Source organism: Augochlora pura, chromosome 1 (assembly GCF_028453695.1).
Source record: "Augochlora pura isolate Apur16 chromosome 1, APUR_v2.2.1, whole genome shotgun sequence".
In the NCBI taxonomy this organism is placed as follows: domain Eukaryota; kingdom Metazoa; phylum Arthropoda; class Insecta; order Hymenoptera; family Halictidae; genus Augochlora; species Augochlora pura.
Window position 1 is genome coordinate 4804832 of NC_135772.1, and position 26212 is coordinate 4831043.

General features: G+C 41.2%; 2 protein-coding genes across 2 annotated transcripts; both read right to left on the reverse strand.

Moving 5' to 3' along the window:
* Positions 1-11819: 11819 nt before the first annotated feature.
* On the reverse strand, positions 11820-15017 carry LOC144468836 (uncharacterized). Its single transcript, XM_078178599.1, has 3 exons — positions 14950-15017; positions 13077-13152; positions 11820-12928 (listed from the first exon to the last, which is right to left on the reverse strand). The coding sequence occupies exons 1-3, from the start codon at positions 14959-14961 to the stop codon at positions 12510-12512; spliced, it is 507 nt and encodes a 168-aa protein (XP_078034725.1). The 5' UTR covers positions 14962-15017; the 3' UTR covers positions 11820-12509.
* Positions 15018-17869: 2852 nt separating this feature from the next.
* On the reverse strand, positions 17870-23875 carry LOC144467721 (uncharacterized). Its single transcript, XM_078176639.1, has 6 exons — positions 23667-23875; positions 20786-20912; positions 20373-20612; positions 19918-20203; positions 19567-19845; positions 17870-19299 (listed from the first exon to the last, which is right to left on the reverse strand). The coding sequence occupies exons 1-6, from the start codon at positions 23676-23678 to the stop codon at positions 18609-18611; spliced, it is 1635 nt and encodes a 544-aa protein (XP_078032765.1). The 5' UTR covers positions 23679-23875; the 3' UTR covers positions 17870-18608.
* Positions 23876-26212: the final 2337 nt, after the last annotated feature.

The window sequence follows — 26212 nt, forward strand, 5'->3', positions numbered from 1 at the left end:
GACAGCCATACGTCCATTACTTTTTCTATGATCGCGTAACGCAACGAGGCGGTAGTTTTACGGGATTCGGAGAATCGCAATAATTCGCGGGCGCTGGCGATGATGATCGAGCAGCCCTCTCTTGTAAATATTTCATAGATAAATTGTTGCAGTTGAAACAGCCGGTCCAATTCGATCGACGACGTTACGACAATTGGAGTGGTTGCGTCGTTTAACGAAGATCATTTCTTTCTTATATTGCCACTTTCGTGGCAATATAAAAGAGTTCTGTTGTCGGTAGAATTTACGTCTTTGAGCGAAATTTGCGGTGACCGTGCTGTGGAGATGGTTTAATTGAACGAGGGTGAACGATAGAGCAGTCGTCTACGCAAATGTAAGATACGATCGTGCAGTGTATAGATTGACTAATTAAAAACGATGTTATCTTTGTTGGAGATACGCGTCCAATTGTACATATAACTTCAAAAGTGTGTAAATAAAATGTTACAAACCGCAAGTGAAAAATAATCAGTTTGTTGGTAATTCCCTTCACTTTCTCTTTAATACAGGAACGTCTCGTTGGGGAAATGGTAATTTTTAATTGAAACATTTTCCTTTAGTTTATTCTTCAAAATAATATAAAATATGGTACGCGCAATAATTCAAGTAAAATCAAAATACCAAAAATTTAATACACGTTTAGGCTTTGGAATTAGAATAGCTTCGCCTACGAAAATTTTTTCGTTTCAAATTGTCGCAAAGTCTCGACGAAACCATGAGCAAAGAGAACTGAATTTTTCAAAAAAAAACTCGAAGGAAAATTCTAAGTTATGTCAACACTCCTCCGCGTAAAAGAAGGCTAGTAAAAATCTCTAGGTTTTCAGATAAAAAAGGAAGGAAGGTAAAGGAACAGAGAGCTAGGTCCATTCACGAAGAAAATTCTCGTTCGTTCCGGCGCGCGGCGGGGGAAAGTTTCTCGGGTAACAGGAACATCTAAATTTTACCTGAAGTCTTGCTGGGCACAATGAAACGCGTTTCACGGGAATTTCACGGTGATTTGAGTAGTAATCGCAGTATAAAAGCTGCCCGTGTCGGGGCTCTCCGGGGCTGTCAGTTTATTTAGAAGTCCGCCGGCCGCCAGCGGACCAAGGTGTAATCACCAAAGGCGGGCAAATAATCATCCTGGTTTGACTGGCGAGAAAGCACCGGTGAAAAACAGCCAATGGAAATCGGTCGGCGAAGTCCGCATCGAGCTTCTTTGTCAGCCGAATGTCATGTAGCCCCGACAAAATACACTCTGTTATTTCTACCGATGATCCTGGGATCAATGATTCCGGGGGATGATCGTCCCGCGGGACAATCAAGTGCGTACCACCTGGCCATTGTACCGAGATATTTATTTATTGAGACTTTACGCGCTGTAATTGAATACGTTTAGTCGAATACTCTATACAGTCGCTCGGCAAAATATTCGAAATCCTCTCAACCCTTTCGCGGCAAATTTTCAGATATTCTTTCGGCAAAGGAAAATACGGAGATTTTGAGCGACGATAGAGACAATTGGAAAAATTAATTCTTACAGCTGAGCCTAATATAGATGACACAAATGATATTATTCAATGACGAATTTGTAAGCAATTTCAATCCTTTCCAGACATATAATCGGCGATAAATCGGCTCCAAAAATGAAACGACGTGATTTGAAACGATTCGTTTTGTGTACGAAATGCAGCAGAGACTCGCGTGCAACTGTCGCCGTCTTATAAAAGTGTGGTGGTCGTACAACGACGATACGTGTTGGACAAACATAATGCACGGGCTCGTAAGCATAAGAAATATTCTCACGCGAACAGTGCCGTGACAATCGAAGAAATGAAAGAGCGATGCGGGACGGAAAATGTGTCGGTGCCAACACCTAGCCCGGTTCAAGTGACTCTTCTGACTCGCATGACTGAACCTTGAAATGTTGCCACTTAACAGTCATAGGCCTTCCTTTCTTGAAAAATTGTTTGCTACATTGATAGGTACCAGTTTAGTCTCTTGGACACTCGAGGCACAATGGGGTGAAATTCGTTGAATCGATTTCGCAGCGAAGTGCAACGCCGCGTCGCGGCGGACTCTCCCTGCTGTGTTAGTAAAACACGGTTCGGGCAAATATGCTGATAGGGCGAGTAATGGGACAATGGGATAATCGACCTGTTGATTCAACGAATTTATCGTAATTAATACGGAGATGATCTATAAAGAATTCTAATCAAAATAAAATCATATTTAGCTTCGATTATCAATCGATCACAATTGCAATACATTAAAAATATATTATTCATCTAACACAAGATATTAAATAAAATTATACGATTTACATTATTAACGATACTATTAAAAATAGTACGTGCAAGTAGATATAAATAAACCACGTCAATTCGACTGCAAAATATATGATACTTTTCTCGTGAAAAATATATTTAAAATTGTGGAATTTTTGGGGGTGAAATGTGGCAGTCAACGTGTTAATATTCAATCGTATCTATGGGAAGAGAGGCGGCACAATGAGACAGAACGCGCATAGAAATAGTGAAAAGGAATGGGCTATTTGAAACTGTCAAACAAGCGCCCCGCGCATCGGAAGCTGTGGAAGGCAAAGCGGCCGCAGCATGAAAGATGACCGCAGAAGTCCCCAGGGGGGGAACAGAACTCGAGGATTTCAGACTTGAACATTGTAGGCTGACAAATTACTCAGGTAAACAGCCCGCCCAAAACTGCCGACGAACTTTGCCCAAAAAGGAGCCAACTTGGTCGGCGTTTCGCAGAATTTTTTGGGGGGTTGAACAGATGAAATAAGGCTCGGAAGAAGGTTCTTTGCGTCTCGATACGGATCTGCCGTCGATGAACGATAAAAAGACAATACTTCTTTGCGTTCAGAAAGAGAGTTGTCAAACGGTGGAGTAGTATTTTCCTTTTTAAATATTATATATATTATATTTATACAGAATGTTCAGTCTTTATTTTAATATTCAAATGCCGCTGAAGAGAGGAGTAATGAATGCTAAAAAAGACGAAACAAAAGAGTCATGCAGGCACTGCGAAAATAGTCTAACAGTGTTCTAAAAATTTAGCGTCCATACGGTGGATATTAAGAATTATTTATTATTTTTCTAAAATCCGCAATCCGATCGGAGCGCGTCGAACCGCGAGAGATCAGCGCGAGATCGTAACAGGAAAGAATCAAAGGCGTATCCGTGCGTCGCACAATTAACATCTCGATTTAATGAAACCCCTCTTCGGGCACCGTATGTTACAATTTCCTGGGCACAGTGTCCGCCGTCCACTCGCGGCGAAGTGGTGCTTCTGTTCGAGGAGGCAGCGGCGCTGTTCAGCATGTAATACTGTAACGTTTCCGGCCGAGTGAATAATAATCCCCGATCTCGATGGTGAGACCCGGCGAAACCTCGAATGGGGAGTCGCGGCTCGGGGTCCGGGGTGGCGAGGCTCCGCGGCAATCACAACGAAAATAACAACGGTGCATCAACGGCGAAGAACCCGATTGGGCACGTCACCCCGTCACCACGGCGCACCGGTGCGATTCGGTCCGTAGCGGAGGATGATGAATTCCTCTACGGTCGAGCTAAAAAGGGACCTCCCCAGTCGGCATTCGAGACAGTCGCAACGATATGACGGCGTAATTGCGCCGGCCAAGCATGCGTGGCTCGTCCAATGAAGTCGACAAGTGGTTCCCACCGGTCGAGCACATCAGCACCTTGCCACGAGACGACCAATGGGAATCGTAACACGCGGGTCATTTCGCGAAACAATGACGAGAACAATGCCATTCGTCTCTGCGGCTCGTACGGTTTTGTTTCGCGCCATTGTTACGATTCCTCTCTGTTTCTTGTCTTATTGCTTTCCCGTGCTCTTTCAATTCCGATTTAATCGCCGCGACAAACCGCGTCGGGGGTCGTTGCCTCTGCGGAATTGATTCCGCGACACTCGAACCATTTTATTATGCACTGTAATATATTCTTCTTTATTTCATAAATGCATTAACAAATTCTTCCGTATCAAACGTTTCATCTTCTATATTTTCGATTTATTGATGTAGCGATTTTTTTAATATTATCTTTCTTTTATTATATATTTAATAATGGTAAAATTTATTCCTCTCTCTCTACTTCTCTCTCTCTCTCTCTCTCTCTCTCTCTCCTCTCCCTCTTTCTCTTTCCTCGGACCCCTTCGGTAGCCGCTTGGACCAAGGTAACCGGACGAAACAGTAACAAAAAGCTGTCGAGGCACAATGGGGGCGAGGATGTAATTGCGCTCTCCGTCGGTGGGTTAACAAAGGGCACTCGACTATATGTTACAATCTCGATTTCGTCGCTGCGATCCTCGAGCGACTTGTCGTCCTCCGAGTCCTGTCGAAGGCTACGGCGGGACAAATCGAAGGGGCGGGGAATCGATGGGGGAAGAGAGAGAAAGAGAGAGAGGAAAGGGTGCGACGGTGGTCGAGTTGCCACTCACGGATCAGCCGCATTGTCGGCTTTGTTTTGAGGTAACAAAACAGAAAATGCGCTCCATACGCGACCGGCATTGTAGTCAATTAGCGGAGCAACCGGGAGGGCCGCGGCCTGCTGCAACCGGGGGATCTATACCGCCGCACTTCAACGATCTAGATTTTGGTAACTTCTTTGCCGGGAGATTTGTTACATTGCCGTGGGGAGAAATCGTCACCGAAGAATGGCCCGGCCACTTCAGCTCTCGCTTTTTGTTCTCGCCGCGATCGGCTTGTTCTTGAAGACACGGCTCTATCGCACGCAATGCTAACATTTAACCCTCTAGGCTTGAAGCTGTTTTAGCTACAAATGTAACATAATTTTCCTGGCTTATAGTATTTCCATTTTATCTGACACAGTGCATTTTTATATAATTTTTCTGGTGCCTCACGAGTGCTAAGAATTTGGAATTAAATATACAGAGATGTTTAATTATGATTTAATTAATTTAATTTGTTTTAGTATTGTTTAGCAACGGAAACGGATTCTATCGAACTAGAGGAGCCAGAAAGCAAAAAGCTCCCCGGTGGAGGGCGATTAAAATTCCGATTCCGTGATATTTCAACTTCCTCCGGGCAAGAAAAGCAGAGGAAGCCCACGGGGGTGTATTAAAATTCGCAGGGGCGCGACTATCAGCTAGCAAGCGACGCAGGTAAATCACACGCGTCGGCACGCCTTGAATTTAGCGTTAAGGCGCGCGCCTCAGTCTCTACTCGCTCGCCTCTCGCGAGACACCCCACTTTTTCGTCGTGAATGAATATTTGCACGTGCTTCCCGGCCGCCTCGTGTCAGGAATTTAATAAAGTAATGCCGGAGGTCGGCCTGCTCTCGTACGTTTCCGACCCGTTTTCGAGGGAATCGCAGCGAACAGGCGTCGCTCCTTTCCCGTTTAGGGATGCCAGGTGGGCGCCTCCTACCCCTCCCCCGGTGTCCTCCACTTCTCTGGCCAACGTGTTTTTTCTAATTCCTCCGCGCAGCAACATTCCTTAAATAACCCTCCATTCGAATATTAGGTCGTGTCGAATGAAATACATTTCCCACGAGTCGCGGATTCATCCCTCTGACGGAAACGCTGAAAGCAAAAATCAAGCTGAAATTATTCAACATTTTTCTACCCTTAAAATTGTAGTAAAAAATAATTATTCCTGTGCTGTTAGTCCGTCATTGGTGGCACTTAATACAGCAGATTTCATCTTCGTTCTTCATCGTGAGTTTAATTGGGTATTATACGGCAACTGGCAGTATTCATTCATCGAACGCAGCTGATCAAATAGTCTGGAACTTCCATGTCTTCGAATTGATTGATTAACAAGATACTGTCGATGGTAACTGTAAGCTGGAAGCCAATAAAGTAGAAATGTAAAAGAAGCAATAAATGTATATTGTATACAAATATACAGGGTATTCAGTATTAAAATACTAAAAAATTACCTTCTTCGTGAGAATAACGACCGAGGAATGCCAGCGTTTAATCGATATTATAAAATCGAACAGTCCTCGCGCAACAAGCAAACGTAATTGGCAAGGTGTCTCGGCGTTGTTACAAAAGACATACCGCTAATAATGGGAACACTTCGGCCGAAGATTTGCATAGATTAGGGAGGAACAGTGGAGGGGAATAGGTCAAGGGAAAAAAAGGTGGAATTAGCAGCAACGGTAAACCGAGAGATTGCAGCTTAGACAGCAATTTTGTCGGTCATAATAGAGTGCGCGCATTCGCTCCCCCTTTTTTCTCCTTTTCATTGTCGGTGTCGTCCTACTTTTTTTTTTCCACCGCGTAGCACGCGGGAGTTTTTCGAGTTCCACAGCGAGACTCTCCTGTAAAATGCCGACCCCATTGTTGGACCCCGTCGACGCGTCCATTATGTCTACTTGCTGATGGGAACAGATTATGTTGGTCGTTGTCATTGAGGGGCTCATCACCGCCCATGACACTGATGCCGTGAGCGGCGGGGCGCGAGCAAACCCGAAGGGGCGCGCACGCTTATTGTCCGAATAAATTATATCGGACGCTGGATCCGTCGTGCCCCGGTTGACTACTCTTACCGGTCGCCGAGTGAAATGTCACGGTTCGAAAAATAGGGTATCCACCGTCGAGTGATTTCATTCCATTATTATCGAGGACCCGCGCTGGTCGACGTCACGTGCCGCCCGCCTCCTACTCGTTTCGGTCCGCCGTAATCTTCCGCGGCAGCGAACTGGTTCATCGTCGTTTTTCCAACGTGATTTCCCTTGTCTTCGATCATTAAACCATTACACGGCGTCACCTGGAAAATGATTTCCGTTAGTTTAAAATAATACTATCAAATAAGTATAGATCTAAGAAAGAAATATCCACGATTTAAAAATTATGAGAATTGATTCCTATTTAAAAAAAATCAGGGTGTCAACATTTTTTAGTTTCAATGTTATAGCATAAATAAATGTCACTTTTTAGGTCAAGGTATTAATTAAGAGCCTTGCACTATGTCAATTAGACTGCGGCGATAATAAATGAAAAAGAATGGCTCTGTATACTCTGCGAAGAAGACAATTCTTGGAAGTCGTCTTATTCCAAGCTCCAGGACTTTCCTCCGTCTGAACTGAAAATTATTAAAGAACCGAACTGTATATTACAATAAGTTCTAAGTATCGAGAATCTGGCGAGCACCCCCGGTCGTCTTAACGAACCCATTTAATCCGTTAACAGGTTTGGTGTTCGCTACTTCGCTGTGCGAACATGAGCACGGTACGCGAAAGTGCATTAAAGGGCTACCGCAAGGTGGACAATTTTCTTCACCTGACGCAGCTAAATCACCTTAGAATAGACCCTTCGGCATTAGCCAGGTCATCCTAGAACCAAGAAACTCGGTCACAGGTGTTCATTATGGTCTTACCTCGTTTGCTGGATTAAACTCAGGGTGCAGTAAGATCACGCCGGATTGTCGGTAAATGAGGAAGGACCGGTGTCCGTCCCTTCGTCAAACAGGGATGACCGCTATGGTTCAGTCAGTAATCTGTTTCCCGATATTATTGACTTTAATTGTCCAAATTGCCAGATTAGCCTGGCCGGTCTCTGATATGGGCGTAGCAGGTGCTCCTGGAAACATCTGAAAGGACAGTCAATCTCACGAAACAATAATATACAGGCAAGTCTACCTTTCTATTCTTTACCTTGCAAGTGAGGACAGATAATTAGGGAGAGATTACTACCGTATAATCATTCGATTATATTGTAAATGTTTCTATTGTTAAAAAATAGATGGAGGCTTCATGGCTTCTGGTAGCAGAGGTTTTTAAGTGGAAAATGCTTCATCCTATCATTCCATTCAAAGGGGGTGTAAGGTACGTAGGAGACATTAGCTGAAACAAATTATGTTTATTAGAAAATTATATGCACTGAGATTGTAAATTGTGTACTGATAATGGTAGATAAAATTTGTTATAGGTACCACAAATTAAACAATGGCTTTTACGTAACTGCTGAGTGCTTCGGAGTCTCTGAGAATTTTCTGCTGGTTATCTACGACATATATTATACATTATGTACGTATACTCCATATATTACTATTCTATATTATAATAATACAGATAATATTATTATATCATTGCATTATATTATTATATTGCTATAATTAATCTTTTACACATGATTGAACCTATTACTCCTTTTCCCCATAAACTATTACCATGTTGATCTTGAAACAGTGTCTAATTGGTGCTTTCAGGTGACGATTCACCTCAAAAAATCGCAGCCGATTTTCGAGCCGCTTCGAAGGAGTATTTAAGCGACGAACAAGCCCGTGCGTGTATGTCGCGGACAATTGATCGGCCAACGTGTCCTGGTTTTCGCCGGCTTAAGACCACACCAAACGAAGAACTCACGGGAACCGGGTTCCCTTCACAATGGCTGACTTCGTAAGGCAAAAATCAGAAAGTTAGGGCGTCTCGGAAGCGGAGAAGGGACGCCAAGCCGAAATCTTGATCCCCGAGGGATGCGCAGCTGTCGCAGGATTCACAACGATTGGTCCCCGTCTTCCGTCGGCCATGCTGGATTTTTCCGGTCTAGCTTCTTTTCACAATGGCACACCGCGGTCCCGGAAAAAAGGGTCGGAGCATCAGCGATATTCGGCATTGTTTAGCTGCCATCGCTTCCCTCCGCTGTTCCTACGTTTTTTCTTTCTTCTTCGTATTCTCTTTGCGCGTCTCTGTTTTGTGCACTCCTCCGATGAACGATAGAATTATAACGCTGCGAAGGTAAACAGTGCGCTGACAGGATCGAGAACACAGGTAAGTTGCAACTGATTCGACGTGTGCCGGGAAGGTAGCGTAAAACGTTCCATTTTTTAACTTTTCAAACGTTGATACCATTTTTTTAAGATCTCTGCATATTTTTAAATTAACATAGTAACTAACAGAGTCTTGCTGAGGCTACAATTTTTTAAACGACGTACTATACTACTTTTATACTGTACTATATTTTATTATAATATATGTATTTAATTTTAGCTAATATGCCTAACAAAAGCTAATGGATAAAACATCAAACATGCAGATATTGTAATAAACTGTCTACCTTTGCCTTGTACTGACTTATTATAGTGCAAAAATTAACCAGATATATATTATAATTAAGAATTTAGGGTTTTTTTTCTTGCTAAAAAAATCTAGAAGAGAAAAATAAATTCTGAAGAAGCGTTAAAAATAAAAATACCGGTGATGTCTACATAAAATATTTGTTCACTTTCCCCCATGGGTAAGGACACTTTTTGGGACCTCGGAAGAAACTACGAAATGAAAGGCTAGATCGAGAGAGGGTTAACAAGGATTTGTCCGCGATTGCTGGCCGCGTGCAGCCACCCCACATGGATTAAGCGCAATTATTGGAACACACGGGCAAACCGCAACCCGTTTCACACGCTCGCGCCATATCTTGTTACGAAAGTTCTTAACACAGCTACGGAACGGAAAAATCGAACAACAATATTAGTTCGCCAAGTTGGCAGACCTGCGGACTTCATTCGGTCGGCAATCCTTTCGAAGCCGGTTTATCCCAAATAATATTAGAGGATTATTCGGCGTTATAAGCCGATAATGACGCTAACCATTTTAACACTTTTGCCAACCGGTTATTTGATCGTAAACATTTATATAATTATTGGGTAATTAAATCTACTAATATTTTTATATTTCTATAACATCAGCGGTATTTTATTCTTATTTGATTCGTCGCAAAATGGAGCTAATAATTAAATTAAAATTATATAGTAATATGGGAGCTTGGAGAGGCAAGATATGTAAATAATAAATTATTGGTTGTCATGGTAAAAAGCAGATTTATGGGGCTACCGGTTGGTAAAGTGGTAAGCGTGGAATTTATAACGCTTCTTTACTATTTTTCAAGAATTTTTTAAGACCGTAATTTATGCAAGAAAAACCCTAAGGTCATAATAAGGGTAAAGTCTACTAATTAGACTACTGATATTCCTGCAACTGTACAGTTTTCGATGAGCCCTAGACAGAAATTGATACACAACATATTATACTATTATATCAAGACCAATCGATTATTTTAAGTTTTGAAAAATTCGTAGGCGTCGCAAAATTCGCAAACAACTCACTCGGACAAGCAGCGCAAATTCATCGGCGGGACGACCGGCCGTGTATGCGGTTATCAACTCATAAACCGGGCGTCACATGCGGCCCCTTCAGACGCGGATTGGGTTTTGGCTTGCTATAACTCCGATAATTATGTTACAAATGCGTCGAAGGACAAAGGGCTCTCGAGCGACGTGGATGGCTCGCGAGTGAGACCCAGGAAAGAGATGGTTGGCTGGTAGCCCAGCTGCCGGTAATCCTCCCTTTGTAATTTGCCTCCGTGACCCCTCGTCCCACTGCCTGGCCAATGGCGTCGATTTTTAAAAAAAATCCCTCGATACTTCGTTCCAATAAACCAACAAAACTCGTGGTATATGTATGTACATTTCTCTCCTCGGATAAATCCTGTAGATATATGATAATTATATTACTTATTGCATTGCAGAAAGTACAAAGATATTAAAGATTGCTAATAATTTTTGCAAGTGTATATGGATAGATAATAATAGATAGACGAATGATTTGTTCAAGCATATATAGATTAAATTCTTCCCTAATTATACTTAGTAATTTTATCATTTCTGAATAATGAATCTTTGCTCGTGAAAGAGGAATAAATTAATTGGTTCGTTCTCTACTATAAAAAGATATTTTATATTCTATCAGTATTATTCGAATCGATTCTTCTCTCAATTAACTCCTATACGAATAAATATATATCTATTCTAACAATAGACAACTTTCTACCAATTATTATCTAGATTATCAAACGACTGAACATTTATTCAACATTGTAGAGGAAAGTATCGCCGGTCTTTCTCTCTTATCCGAATGGAAATGTTTTCCCAGCTCCGGTTCCGAATGCCATCCAAGGGACAAATGATGTGACGCCGAGAGAGGCAAGCTGCGTTCTACGCCACTGACAGGCGGTTGATGTCACCGTGGACGTATCCTCTGGATAATAGAGTCCGCGACTTTAATGGACTCGCTAATCCTCTTCCCTGTTTGTCGGTGAGTCCATACGGGGGTCAGAGGGGACACACGTATTCAGGGCGCACGGAGAGGTAAATCTCGGGGGCAAGGGCGGTGTGACTGCGGTACGAGCACGGTTCGGGGCTGTTCCACGCGGAGACTGCAACGCGTGGATTGTCGTGCGCACCGCTCCGCACACACACACAGCGGCGACAATGGGGAGGGGTTCCGTTGTCTACCCCGTATAGCATCCCCGGGTCGTAGGAACACGCCCCTTGTGCGGATTCATCGGTGCGATGATACCTTGATTTCTCGAGTGACGAATTGAATGCACTTAATGCGCCGCGGCGCGTTTAACGACGTAATTTGACGCAATGCCGTGCTTCTGCCTTCTACCCCTTTGCTTTTGCGGCCAAACTGATCGAGTATCTTTAGACGTTGTTCTTCCGTCGACGACATGGGTCATCGATGAACAATCGTCCGAGATTTTTCGTCGAGATCGGAGAAATTCGAAGCGCGTCGCTGCAATTTAACTTTTCGATAACTTGCACGCGATTTGCATTTTTATAATTAATTTTGCGACGACCGAAATGAGAGAAAAAAAGATTCCTTGCGGTGTAGATAACATTAAGATATTAATAATTATTTACTGTAGTCGCCATGAGATACTTGTAGGATTTCAATTCTTATTCCAATTTTTATTCGTTGATGGATTCGGTTCACCACGACTACCGTTTACAGATTTATTAATAAAAATACGATGAAAACAGTAGGCATTTGTTAACCATTCATAGTCGTGGAGAATTTTATAAAACTAATTCTAAGAATGATCGACGTCTGACAGATGTGTTACCCGAATAGCGAAAACAATAATGGTCGAATTATATTTAAAACGATAAAGGAGTTAAGATTGAGCCATTACGAACGTACTACTAGCTAATAAATAATAGTATAGTATTAAATCGCACCCTTAGGATATTAATGTTAATATACACCTTCATTTATACGATGTCCCAATTATGTAGATATTAACGAGGATCTATCAGCGTATACTACTGCAGGCGACTTCGCAATAGCTATCTTTCTAAATATAAAGTACATTCATAAGATAAATCAATTTCAAGGCAAAAATAACTGTGAATGGAAGCGAAAACAATGGACGCAAAGAATGAGGGAACAAAAAAACGATGCAAGGTTAATCGCGTGACGAAATCGAGCGAGCGATGAAAAATCTGCGTTTTTTCTAATGCTTGAACAAATCCAATTAATGAGCTCAGGTTCCTCGGATAACGTATTAATTAAATGTTAATTACTGTCTACTAAATATACGAATGAGAATCTAATTGCTACGCATCGGACGGAATTTTTGTATGTGTCTCACCACGGGACAGCTTCTAATCTACAGCTTTGCTATGCGCGTGGAATACGTATTAATTAATTAGTCAAGCTCTTCTGGAATTGTAACAGTTGCTGTACGTGCGGCGGCAATTTAGAGGAGTATTGCGGCTGTTGCGGCTGCTGCGGCACGTTATAATTCGGTCTCGCGGCCTGCTGGGGGTAATTAGCGGGTTGAGGGGGACGGTATTGCGGTTGCTGGGGGATGACCGGTTTCTTGTAGTTCGGTTGTTGGGCACCGTTGCCGAGCGTTACTTGCGGCCGGTACTGGGAAACCTGCGCTTGATTCAAGTACTGGGGCTTGATCGGCTGGGACGGGCCCAATTTCGGTATCGGCTGCGGCGGGATGTTGACGAGGGGGGCTCGCACATTCTGGGCCTGCAGCAATTGCTGTATGTGACCCGTTCCCTGGTTCAGCTGATTGTGAGCGTAATTCTGCCTCTTCTCGCGGAGGTGACCTGAAAATTTCATAATACTAGTTACAGCGTTCTCTAATGTCTTATTATTTTTCTTTGTGACATAAAAAAATTGCTAGATAATGTCTGAGTATTTAATTAAAATAGTAGTGCCTGTAGTTAATTAAATGAATATTATAATATACTTTACCATAGCCAGGGTATTGGTGATTTTCTCCCAAAGGATTTGCGGCAGCGAAAATAGGCGCCACGGCTAATATTAAAATCTAGAATCAAATTAAAAACTGAATTAGTAAAAATATAAATCGTGCGAATGAATGATACGTTAATGAAAATTTGAGAAGCCTTTTATTTAATTAAAGGCTGCGAAGAACCGGATGGAATAAGAGCGAAAAAATAAAAATGTTCAAGCGATTTCCTCTCCGCGGCAAAGTGTTACAAAACGTTGTAAGAGCGCCTCAAGGATCCGCTAACATTTCACATATCCTATTTTCCTACATCCGACGATGTAACGTGACCCACTTCAGTCTCATTTCACCGTTCCTCACCAACCATCATTAATGTAGAATTGTGTGTCACGAATGGCCGCGCTCGCCATCGCGCGATTTTTTAAATATCCTCGTGTGCCGGCCTGAAATCGGCTGCGACCGAGAAAGTCGGCGAACGCAATTTATCGATTTCTTACGGAGTACATTAGCTTAGAAACCGAATAGGACGACGCGAGGCGAAAGGATGAAAGCACCGAATGCGCGCGGCCACCTTTCGAATGCCAACGCGATTTTACATCGCCGATAAGAGGCGGTAATTTTCTGCGAAATAATGTAGGCCAAGATAATTTCAAGCAACTTCTGTCGATCGGGGTCAGTGCACGAGGCCATCCGTTTCATGCGAACTTGAATGTTCGCTATTAATAACTGTTCGCTTAATATCCTTGACGAGGATTAAGTGCTCTGACGAAGCTGCGATCCAGTTAGACCGATAGTTTAAATATATATCATCGTTTAACAATAGTTTATATTTTTATATATTTTATTGAGGTCTGTAGAAATAGTGGACGCATTGAAAAATATTACTGGATTATATAAATAATCTCAAGTATAATTGATTATATTTTTCTATTCAGTATCCTGGGATATATTTATTAACGTCACCCTCTTGATTCGAAAGGGAGAACACTTTAAATTATATATAAATTCAAAAAGTCTATTAAATCTACTAATGCATTAATTGAGATGTTGAATATGTGACCCACTTATTTGTTAGAGAGAAAACATGGATAATAAATTTATTAGGCTTGAAAAAATAATGTTATTGTAATGGTTATTAGTAATAGATAGATTTAGTGGTCAGAAGTTTAAGTGAAAAAATCTAGAAAGCGAAATCATGTAACATGTGGCGTTCTGCCTTGTAACCACGCATAATTGCTTTCAAGAAAGTGCAAATAAAATTACAACAGGAACGCATAAAAATGTATAAAGAGAATTACAATAATACAACTGGATACAAGTTCATCGATGCACTTGGTCATTAAAATGCACGGTAATTATGCGACAGAAAAAAATATAGACACAATTATTTTTTCTTAGGATGTCAGCCTTCTAAATACCTTTAGAAAAATTATTAATAAATTGCACTCCTTATTTTTCTGTTACAAGCACAAAAGGATAGACAAATTCCATTTAAACGATAGTGAAGATATTACTGTAATTATATTTGTCTAATTTCTTTTATAATCTATTTAACCAGTTTTCGAAGAGCAGTCAAAAATAGTAAACTGATTAAAAATACTACTATAAATTCTGATATTCTTAATTAAATTATTCGCTTCATAAAAGTAGCGAATATCGAGGAATCGTCGAAATATCAAGGAATCAAGCACGTACAGCATAACTGCATTAACTCGCACACTTTTCAAAGAGCTTACACGGGTTAACCGGTTAAAAAACACAATGTTTCTTAAACATTCGCGATAATAAAACAACTGCACAATGAATAAACAGCCTCGTAAAAATTCGAAGGAAAGATGCGGTTGAAAATAAATGGTGAGATAGAACTGTACTCACAAAGAACTGCATAGCGAAGGTGTAGGTGATTTCAGGATGCTAGCTGGACGAAACTGGCGACCGCGTCGCGACGCACTTCTATATGGACGAGCGTATCTAGGGTAAATGGTCCGGCCAACCACTAACTTTCACGGTTGGTCGATTTCGACTGATCCTTTTTTTCCTTCGATTGTACCGGGTACCCTGTCCATTCGTCACGTAACGCGTTTCGCCCTGTATGCGCGGAATGCAGTGTTTCAGTCGCCGTTACCCAGGAAGTGTTTCGGCTGGTCGTACCAGAAAATCTGGGTCCGCTGACAATTCGCCTCAGCTGGCTTGAGAAACCCATTAGAAAATTATTGGTCAACAGGTTTCAAGTCACTCGTTACAACCCCTTTAACGCTCTCGGTCGATATACCGGATTTTGGTCGTCCATTTCCAGATCTTTATGCAAATTCCAGTCGATTGGCGATTTAACCATTTCCTCGCCGATTTAATTCGATCACTGATCAGGTCGCATGTTCGGCAAATGTTCGATAAAATTCGATTTTATCACACGCTTGTCCTGGACTAGACTTATTAATCATAAAAGTCGGCTTCGATTATTTATAACGACTCCTTGAAACGATCCAGGAAATTCTGGCTTTTCTTCTTTGATTTTTAATATCCTGGAAAATTGCGACAATTAATTATATATGCATATATCGTGTAATAACTTACCCGACAAACTTAAAAATTTTTTTTATTTTCCCTTGCCATCCCGAATAAAATTTAAACAACACAGTATAGTTATAGCATAGTAGACTTGTTTTATCCTCTAAAATAAGGTTCGAGCAACACTGAGAAATGATTGAACGATTAAACGTCTGTTTTAAATCTGAATAGACTTTGCGGTGACCTGCGATAATCTAGACAGTACGAGAAAGTTAGTTGCAAGTAAAATGTAAAAGACAGTCTTTTTTACGTGTTGCTCTTGACACGCTGCGCCAGCTGCACGACGTAATTATACGTTCGCGGTTTACGTGTTTTATATTACCTATTGCGGCGTATTACGAAATCAATATTATAGCATAGTGTTTTCAGCTACGGGGCTTGCACGACTGTTAAAATGCAGTTGCAGCATTTAGAAAACTTTTTTGTTGGCACATTTTTAATTTATCAATAGTAATAATTATTTTAGTAAGCTGTATATAGAGGATGATCGTGCATATAATAATGTAGAATAATAGAGAATAATATAGAGTAATAGAAAATAATATAGAATAATAGAAAATAATATAGAATAATAGAGAATAATAGAAAATAATATAGAATAGTACAGAATAAAATAAAATATCTTAGAAACTATGGTGAAAATAATTGACAATCAATATTATATATAACTCTAAGCTTCCTGAGTTATATTATTTTTTTTAACAAGGTTTTAATCGTTGATTAAAATCGTTCGACACAATATATCTCTGTCTGTTGAACTTTCCCAACAAAGACGTTGTTACGCCGCGTCTCGCCGTGTAAAAACCAGAACGACTTTTCCCGAGTGCGTATTATATCAGATTCGAGTTACGTGAAAATTGACTTTTCCTTTAAAAGCAGCGCCCGTGACGGGGAACAGTATTAGTTGTCGACGATCGGTCGACGATTTCCTAGATCCTAATCGGTTTTCACCGTAAGCGGAATGAAACTACGAACAGTTGCCGCTTTAATGAAGTATTAAAAACGCGTCTATTTGTAACACACTTTTGCTACCTGAAAATAATTATACGTCTATTTTAGTAGCAAATAAATGGTCCTTAGCATACTGGTTCATATTTTTATCGAACAGGGTCGCGATTGCAGCGCCAGTTCCCAGCAACAAGAACCTTTGGGTGAAAGGTGCAACGCAGAATACAACATAAAATAATTGTCACCATCGCCTATAAAATTATAATTTTTTATACACCCGGGCAGATGCCGCGAGTAATTTCACGTGGAAAGAAAGGCGCTGGAGATCGCGCTAGAAAATTCGATTGGAACGGAAAGCCGGGGAAAGGACGGCCGAATAGAAACTCGATAAGGAAAATCCAGTCTATCGTATCGAAAATCGATATCGGCATAAATATAAATCACGATCCAATGCCTATACGCGGTCGGAACACGTATTTCTAGTCACGTAACGGTACAGGCAGGCCGTTTCAGGAAGCATAAGCGCCGGCTGTTCACCGTCGGTCACTTCCGTATTCCTAACTAGATCGCATTAGTACTACGAGGGAATTGCACCGTTCGAATCGGTACACTTTGGAGTTCATTCCCGGCGAAACGATTTTGCGCGCCCTGATACGCGCCCCGTTGCTGAATTAATAATCGAGCGCAGCCGACGCCATCACTCACGTTTAATTAAGCGTAATATAATCGGCCGTTAATTAGCCGATCTCGTGCATTAATTGGGCCTGTTCAATGTCGGTCGTACGACCATCTTCCGTGGCGTCGTTTAACGTTAAAACGTTTTTTAACACGGTCGTTCGAGCTTTCGGAACGATTACAATTGTTAATTAACTCGTCGTTACGCGGGAGAAAAGCGTTCTTACAGGGGAAAGTGGATCACGCTGGAAATTGGGCGAATCGTGTGTAACGTGCCGCGACCGAGCGCTGTTTCTTTAACGATCCGAGGTCACGCGCGCCATTCAAACGATCTTATTAATCCGCGTTCACTGGCGATACTACCCCATTAACCGGCCAGCCACTTCGCGTCGCATTGCTGGAAAGACGCCGCGCGTCGTCGACGTTAATTTTATTGCCATAAAATTACGGTGCATCGGTAAACTTGACTCATTTCCGCCGCGACGATCTGTTCGCGTAACATCGTCGTTCATTTGAGTTTTCGTCGCTGAAAATCGGAGCGCCGTCGAATCGAAGGCGCGCTCGTTAAAAAACGCGAAAATAAAACGATTGTGGAACGGTGTACAAATAATACGTGTATATTATTATTAATACAAGTTTTGGAACATCGTAATTTTACCGACGCTTAAAGAAAACAGAAGTAAAATGGCGCTGTTCGCTAAAATAAAAACGTCCGTTTCGCCTCGCATTTATTCGTAGAGAAATTTTCGACGCGCGCGAGAATGATTTAAACAACGCGAATTGGGCGAATATTTGTTAAATAATTAAGTATCCTGCTTCGAGACAAAACCACGCTCCTATAAAAATATTATCGTAGCATATAAAAATCACATTTCTCTGTTCACCAAAAATCAAGGGAAGCTTCGCTCGAAGCTTTCGAAGTAATATTTATTAGTTCTACTGCTAGACTGCAGATATCGTGCATTCGTGGAGAAAATTAATAATAATAAGATATCGATGATACATTGTTCTCGACTCGTTACGATTGTCAAGGTAAGAAACAAACTCCTAACCGATTACCACCCCCAGCGATCGGAGCAGACGATTTTTATTTTCGCACAGAGATCCGCGGCCTAGTTGTTACCGAGCTATCACATAGTAAATTAGTGAGACGAAATGCTTACTTCTATTAAATTACTTAATATCGCATTCTTGCCGGATGTCCCATGGAACACCGACTCCTATCCAACCTCTTAACAAAGCACACGCACCGCAACAATGCTCTCCACCTTTCGCTCCCTGCAACAATCGATCCTCCTCTACCGGAAGAATATGCGTAACAATTACAGCGCGAATTGTTGTCTTCAATATTGATTCTCGGTGACCGGACGAATGCCGCCTTGGTTGGGCTGACCTTGCTGGTACTGAGGATACTTGACCTCGCTCTGGTACACCTGGTTGTACGCGCTCTGTTGCGCTTGGTACGCGTCCGCCTGATTTTTGTAGACATTCGGCTGGCCTTGGTAAGCGTTCCCCTGGTCCTGATAAGCACCCGCTGCTTGGTTTTGGTAGCTACCTATTTGATTCTGATAGGGACTCTGCTGGCCTTGGTACGCGACGTTCGGCTGAGCATTCGCTTGAGGCTGGTAGGCGTTCGCTTGGCCTTGATACGCGTTTGCTTGACTATGATACTGAGGCTGCGCGGCCGGAAGTGGCGCGGGAACTGGCGCAGGATCCGGTCTTTGAACGGGTTGGGGCACGTACGGTTTCTCGGGGCGCGTGACGCCTATCAGATTGGGCAAAATGGTGTAAGGGATCTGAGCCTGGTAGTTCAGCAGCTCCTTCACGTAGCCTGGTAGATTGGTCGAGTATTGCAGCTGAGGTTCCGGCGGTGGTCGCTGCGGCTGTTGCTGTTGTTGCTGCTGATGAGAGTATCCTGCTTGTCTCTTCTGCCTGGACCTTGGTGAATGATGCTGCGGTGGAGAGCTCGCTATCTCCCGGAAGTGAGCACGGACGGCCTCCAACTGCTCCTTCTGCGCTGCCTCCGCGTTGAACCTTCAATTTCATGATTATGTACTTTGTTTTCCATATTAACGATTCGACTGTTCGCACAGGAGTAAAGGTAAGTGTGTCTGTTGCTTTATAAGTGTGCAGTGTTTGGACGATCATCGAAGAGGAGCAACTGAGTCAGGAGGCATAATCTACAATTTCTTTAGTTTAAGTTTAATCATCTTCTCATAGACGCATGGGGATAAGTCGCTGTAGCAATGTTATTTTGTACAATAATGTCATTAAGGGATAATAGAATTGGACAGCACTTACCTGAACTGTTCTGGGATTCCATTGATGTAAGGAGTTTGCTGCTGGAATTTCAATATCTGTCGAATCTCAGGAGGAAGATGAGTTGAGTATTGAAGCTGTTGCTCGGCTTGTTGATGCCGCTGGGCCTGTTTTTGGGCCTGTCGCTTCTGCCTTGGCGGGCCGCGCGCTTTTCCACGGGAAGGAGGACGTCTTGGTTCCGGAACGTATCGTGGCTGCTCTTCGGGTTGATACTGGGGCTGTTGTGGCTGGTTTGCGTGCGCCGATATTATGTTCTCGTATCTGCAATTATTAATTTTTCTGGTAAATTTAACTGTCACACTAAAATCAGGTAAAGAAAAATGTTAAAATTACCTGAATGGTTCAGGGATGATGTTCATGTAAGGCAACAGCTTCTGGAAGTGAAGAAGCTGTTTGATCTCCGCTGGCGCGTTCTCGTATGGCTGCACCGGTGGCAACACGGGCTCGTAGGATTGTCTTTGCGGTTGTGGTTGTACTTGAGCCGGTTGCTGCGGACGTGGCCGTGCTCTTTGCCGTTGAGGTGCGCGTTGCACGCTGGCCTGCACTTCCGCATATTGCGGTTCCTGTTGCGGTGACGGCCGCACATTCCGATCGTACGACCGCCAATTCACTCGTAAACCTTTCGAAAAACATTGCGATAATGCATACAGTAGCTCAGAAAAGGGTTCGTATATTTTTGGCAGCGCGATAATTTTTTGGAAGCTGTATTACTAAGTGACTCTATTTTTTATTTCAGATGATAGAGGGACCAGTAGATCGTAATTTAATCTTTTTGCAAGGACATTTACCACTGGGGTCGTTGTATTCTAATGATTTCGGAGAACTGGAGCCATCGTAGGATCCTTGGATCTGGCTACGTCCATCCGAAGCTCCTTGGATGTTGTAGGATGGAGCTGGGTGGACGTATCTGTCTGCCCCTAAAGCGGTCGCAGCTCGAAGCTGGAAGTCTGAGTGGCCATCGCTGGCACCTTGGACATTCGAGTGGCCATCGGATGCACCCTGGATAGTAAAGCCTCCGGACGATGGAGCTGCGAAATATAAATTCGATGTTTCATCTATCAAATCGAATTGATACTGATACAATACTAGGTTAATAGAATGCAAGGTGAGTACTTAGTACAATACTAAGTACTCCATACATATTCTAGTGAAAATAGTATATAATAGTTTACTCGGTAATTACCAGGTCTAAATAATTTACCTTTGTGACCGCTGAATTCAACCTTTCCGTCGTCTACTGACAAACTCTCGGCAGCTCGATTTCCATCGCTAGGCCCTTGTATTCGAAATTGTGCCGCGCAGAAGGGCAGTGCTATTAGCAATGGAAACTGCAAAAGAAAAATTATATCAACGAACACGAATATTAAAAAAGAATATAGAAATTATCCTTTAAAATAAAAATTCCATAAAACGTTGTTGGATCATGACAATAGACATGTTCACAATTGAAAAGCCATTGCAAATAACTTCTCAATCATTTTTAAAGATAACAGACTTTGTAATTATATTATAATAATATTATAAATAATTATAATTCTATAAGTAGGTGACAGGCGATTGTGCAATTTAATAGTTCACAAAATAGTCGAGAAATATTAAATAACACTTATCTCACGCACTTGTCCGACTACGTAATACTGGATTTTGGTCACAGCGTATTATCTCATTTGGTAAAACTGGATTCTGAAACGAGTGCAATTATGTGCATGCACGCGCCACGTTTCCGTGGAACTGCATCTTGCGAACGGAACGACATAGTTGCCGGGGAAAGTCGCCCACTTCGAGTCTACAAATTGATTGGACTTTGAATTATTGCATACTGATCGCCCTAATGCCTTCCATTTAGTATTTCCGCAATGAAAAATGATATCCTGAGCTGTGACATAATAAATCATATGGATTATCTCGTTTGATTAATCTTAGTTAGCTGGAATAATCTCTCAATATTATGTTACCATCTGTATCAATTTTTACAACCCTTTGATTTATTTTATAAAATATTTAGGTTCTTTTAGATTGTTTTATATATCATCAGAATAAAATAGAATATTTAATATTTCATAATATTATAATATTCTAAAATAGTTTAAAATAAAATATCCCGTCGATCAGAGAAAAGACTGTCACTATTAAAAATCTATTAAAGCTATTAAAAATCGTCCAATTAAATTGCAATGAAGAAACTGTTCTTAACTGCAATACCCAGCTATGCACAACAGTTTCTATTAGTTCCGATCCATTTCGTAAGAATAACATTCGCGGAAGAAAATGTTCTAAATTCGGTCCCTTCCCTGCACCAAAAAAAGGTCCCACTTAGAGCAATCGCACGGTAAAAAGGCCTCGTTAAATCCCACCGATCTAAAAATTGCTCCGAGGAGGGATGATGGCGGCGGAGTTCGGCGCCTAAGGAAATTCGAACGGTTTTAATTGGATCCGCGCGGCCAAAAGAAATTCAGCTCGGCGGTCACGTCGCGGGGAACGTGTGCCACGTCTTCGACCGGCAAAAGCAGTTTCCGTAATCGGGAAAAGGTGAGACGCGCGACGCCGGGGCCTTTTGCCACCGAACATTCCAGCATGCGGCAAAGAAAAAGGAACGAAACCTATCTGGAAACCGGGGCTAAGTTACCGGCGAGCGGTGCAACGATCTAGCCGATTCTAGCGCACCGTCGTCGCACGAATTACACGGCTCGCTCGCCGGTAGAAAGTGAAATATAAATTAACCCGCAAGACACGCCTGGCTCGATTATAAAAGGAAAAAAGAGGCATACATACGCCGAGCACAACTTGTCCAGATATACATATATACCCCCCGGATATATAACCGGATATATAACCGGACGACAGACGCGAGAAACAAATTCACCGGGATATTTCACGGAGAAAAAATTGATTTTTCAGTGCGCATGAAAGTTAAGCGACTCGTTGCCTTATCAACATTTCTAAGACTGTATGCGCTTGCGATTCGTTTAACACGTCGAGTTTTCAGCGATTTCTAGTGGATAATATAATTTTAGAAATTGTGCGATAGAATGTTTGTTTTTTAAGAACAATATTAAAAGCTCAAACCAATGAAATTCTTATCGATAATAAATCAAGATAAATCGAATTATTGAAGAGTTTCTTTTGCAATAAAATCTCTTTTGTTTCAGCGAAACTTTCCTGCGATACATTAAATAATAAAATAGCAAACGGAGGGAGAGAACAAAAAATTGTATTCCACGTGATTATTCTGACTAGATTATATCGTTGTCTTACGGTCTCCTATCTATGATCGTAGCACATATCAATTAGGGATTAGTTCGAGCGTGACTATGTTCGTATCGGCGTTGCTGCATGCAACTATATCAATGCACTTCTGATTGTTAAGGAAAAAAATAAAGGAAAATCGAATTTATGTGAGTGAAACAATCGTGTTCAATTAACTGTGTGTGTCTCTGTGTTTTCTCAACCACATAGTTGCAGAGAACACCGCGTATCACGAGATTTCACTTTTAAGACATTGCCACTTAAAGCATGGATCACTATTGTTAAGATATTATTAAGATATTGTTGTTAACATATTTTTTTTATTAATGGGTAGATCCTATAGTCTAAAGTTAAGCGAATGTGTAAACTATAATTTTTTGAAAGCCGACGTATGGCATTTTTCCTTACAGCCATATAAATTGCAAATAAATCAAACTGTGATCGTCGTATAATAATATAAATAAAATATAATATATTATGATATATTATGGTATAATATAATGTATAATATCATATAATATAACGTAAATAATTTCGTAAAATCAGCAATTTTTAGCAGACTGAAATCCAGGTTTTTCTCTCAGCCGAATACCCCTTCCGAATTAATTAATCTGCGAAGCACGTCCGCTAATTATCCGGTACCATTAAAATCCAAGAACATGTGCAGCATTGCACAGGAAATTAAACCGACCAGAAAATCGATATCCACTCTTTCCTTAAATAAATATCACCGCGTATATTTAACAGTGTCGCGCGAGATGGCGTAAAAATTAAAAAGAGACGATAAAAGCGATATATTCTAATAAGATTCGTCGAATGCGGAAAGTTTTACTTACGAGCAAATTCATGGCGAGAAAGCAGGCTGCTCAATGCGTTCGAGGGTGGAGCGTTTCTGAGGCGGCCGCGCCGTCACCGAAACAATTTTATAGTCGGCCATGTAAAAGGCGCCACACGGCGACGGGGATGTGACTTCTTTTGCCACCTCCACAGCCCCCATCTTATCGGTTCACCGGCACAGCGTTATGGGACGGCTACGATACTGTGAATAATTATAGAGTCGACCAGATTTGTAATTTGCAACAGTAGAACGAAAATTGGCAAAAATAATTGGCAGAGAAACGAAACCAAATTTCTTGTCTAAAACTCTGAAAAAAAAAGAATAGACACATTTATGGTTCGCATATTCTATCATTTAATATTTTATACATACGTTTCCTATGGAAAATATTATTATATTTAATTTTAATATCATCTCTAATTCATATAGAACAGTTCCATATACAATAACATTATTAAAAGTCAATATTAAAGTCTATTAATTATAATAAAAATTAATACTTGCCTAAAGTCAATTTTCCAAGCAAAATATTCTAAAACAAAAATTTCTATAGGTTAAACTACATTAAATTAATCACAATATCATAGGATCATTGTATGAAGATTTGTTTAGAAAATAAATTATGATATTAGGATCGCTGTAATATTTAATAAAAAATAACTAAGGATTAGCGCACGATTAAATCACGTCAGAAAGTAACCGGTGCACTGCGAGGTATAACTCAATGGGGTTTTTGTACATCAGTTTCTCCTCGCCTGTGCGAAGCATACGGGGATTGCATCCTCGGAAAATGTTGAAGGTATCACCGTGGAATGCGATTCAGAGAGATACGTTTCCCAAGAGAATACTATTCAAAGGTTACTGTGCAATGGCTGCGTGCATCAATTAATGCACCTATGGAAACTTGGGCAATAGCTCAATGGGAATAATAGAAATTTGAACGATGTTAGTTGGTTACTATAAACCATAATCAAATGGTGCCAAACATTTGCCAAGATATTTCTGAATGAATGTCCCACTTTCGCGATCATATTATGAAACGATAAAATGACTTCTTTTCTTTGTAGTTCGTAGTATAACTGCAACATGCATTATAATGCATTATACTTCGAATTACAGTGCATTATAAAATTTTTTTCTGAACGTGGAGGCATTTATAAATTAATCTTGATTAATGCTCGAACACCCAATGTTCAATTATCAGCTACATATTTTAAATACGCGGTTTGCCGTGGCGTGTGTTCGGCATTCTACCACCGGTTATGATACAAGCGTTAACTAATAGACGACGTTCATTTAACAAGATACCTGATCCAGGCGATCATGATATATGCCCATATGTATCTAAGATTTTAGACACGAGTATGCAAAACGTGTGCAACGTGAGAAATAAATTTCAGTCGAGGTCCCATTGCCCTAACTATTTTCTAAACAAAGTATGCGTTCGCCTAAACATCCGCAGTCCAGTCATTGCAATCGTCGAGGAACAATAACGCTTGTCAAATATGAAAAAGGTTTATAAATCATTCGGCGACGTTTTACCAAAAATATTCGTTTCCTTTGGAAATTCCTTCATAGAAATCGATGAAATTCTTTTGCAGAAAAATATCGATAAAATTTGACGGAGTCGCAAAACGAAAGTCGATATTTATAAGAAGCAAGTGCGGCAAAACGCTTATGCAACATCGCTGCTAACAGGAAACGATTCATCTCCGTGTTAGAGAATATACTACGAGTTCGCCGCATGATAATGCAATCTCGTTTATACGCAAATGGCCATTTATTGTATATTATAAATAGGCTTTCAGGGAGAGGGTAACGAGAAAAAGAGAGAGAGAGAGAGAGGGAAAGGAGTTAACGCGTTTCGCAACAGGCAGGTCATCACTTTTGCTTTGCGAGGAAAGATAATACGCCGAGGAAAAGAGATTTTTATCTGCCTGCATACCGCACGGTTTCAATGGCAGTTCGGTGAACTCCAAAGGAGTCTCGGTGAATTATGCATTTGTGCAAAGGAGCTAACGGAGAAACGAAAGTTGCAGCGCATAATCCCGATTGCCGAGAGTAACGCGAATCGGTGCAGAACGCGTGAAGGCCAACAGACCGATCTACCACACGTTCTTCCTTGTTCGGGGTTCCAGAGAAATATGTCGCTTCCGTTGCTTCCCTCGCTTCCGTCACTTTCGCCAATTGAACTTCGAAAACTTCGATTTCATTTTCGGTTCTGCCAATTACACATCGATCCACTTCACTGAAGAATTTCCAATTAGAAATAGAGCACAGAAACAAGTTCAATATTTCTGTGCTTTAGAACGGATTCAGCACTCGAGGCTTCTCGTTTCTTTGTAAAATTCTTTATAAAATAGAAAACTGCATCGAGCAGTGACTGCAATAACTAATCTGCGGATTTTCTGCTTTTTCATAAAATTGAATAAGTCAAATGAAAAATCTATAGAAGAATTTAACAGTAACACGTTGTTTTCTACCTATTTCAACTATTAAAAAGAGAAAGACATTTTCATCGGACTTCCCCTTCTTACAATTAAT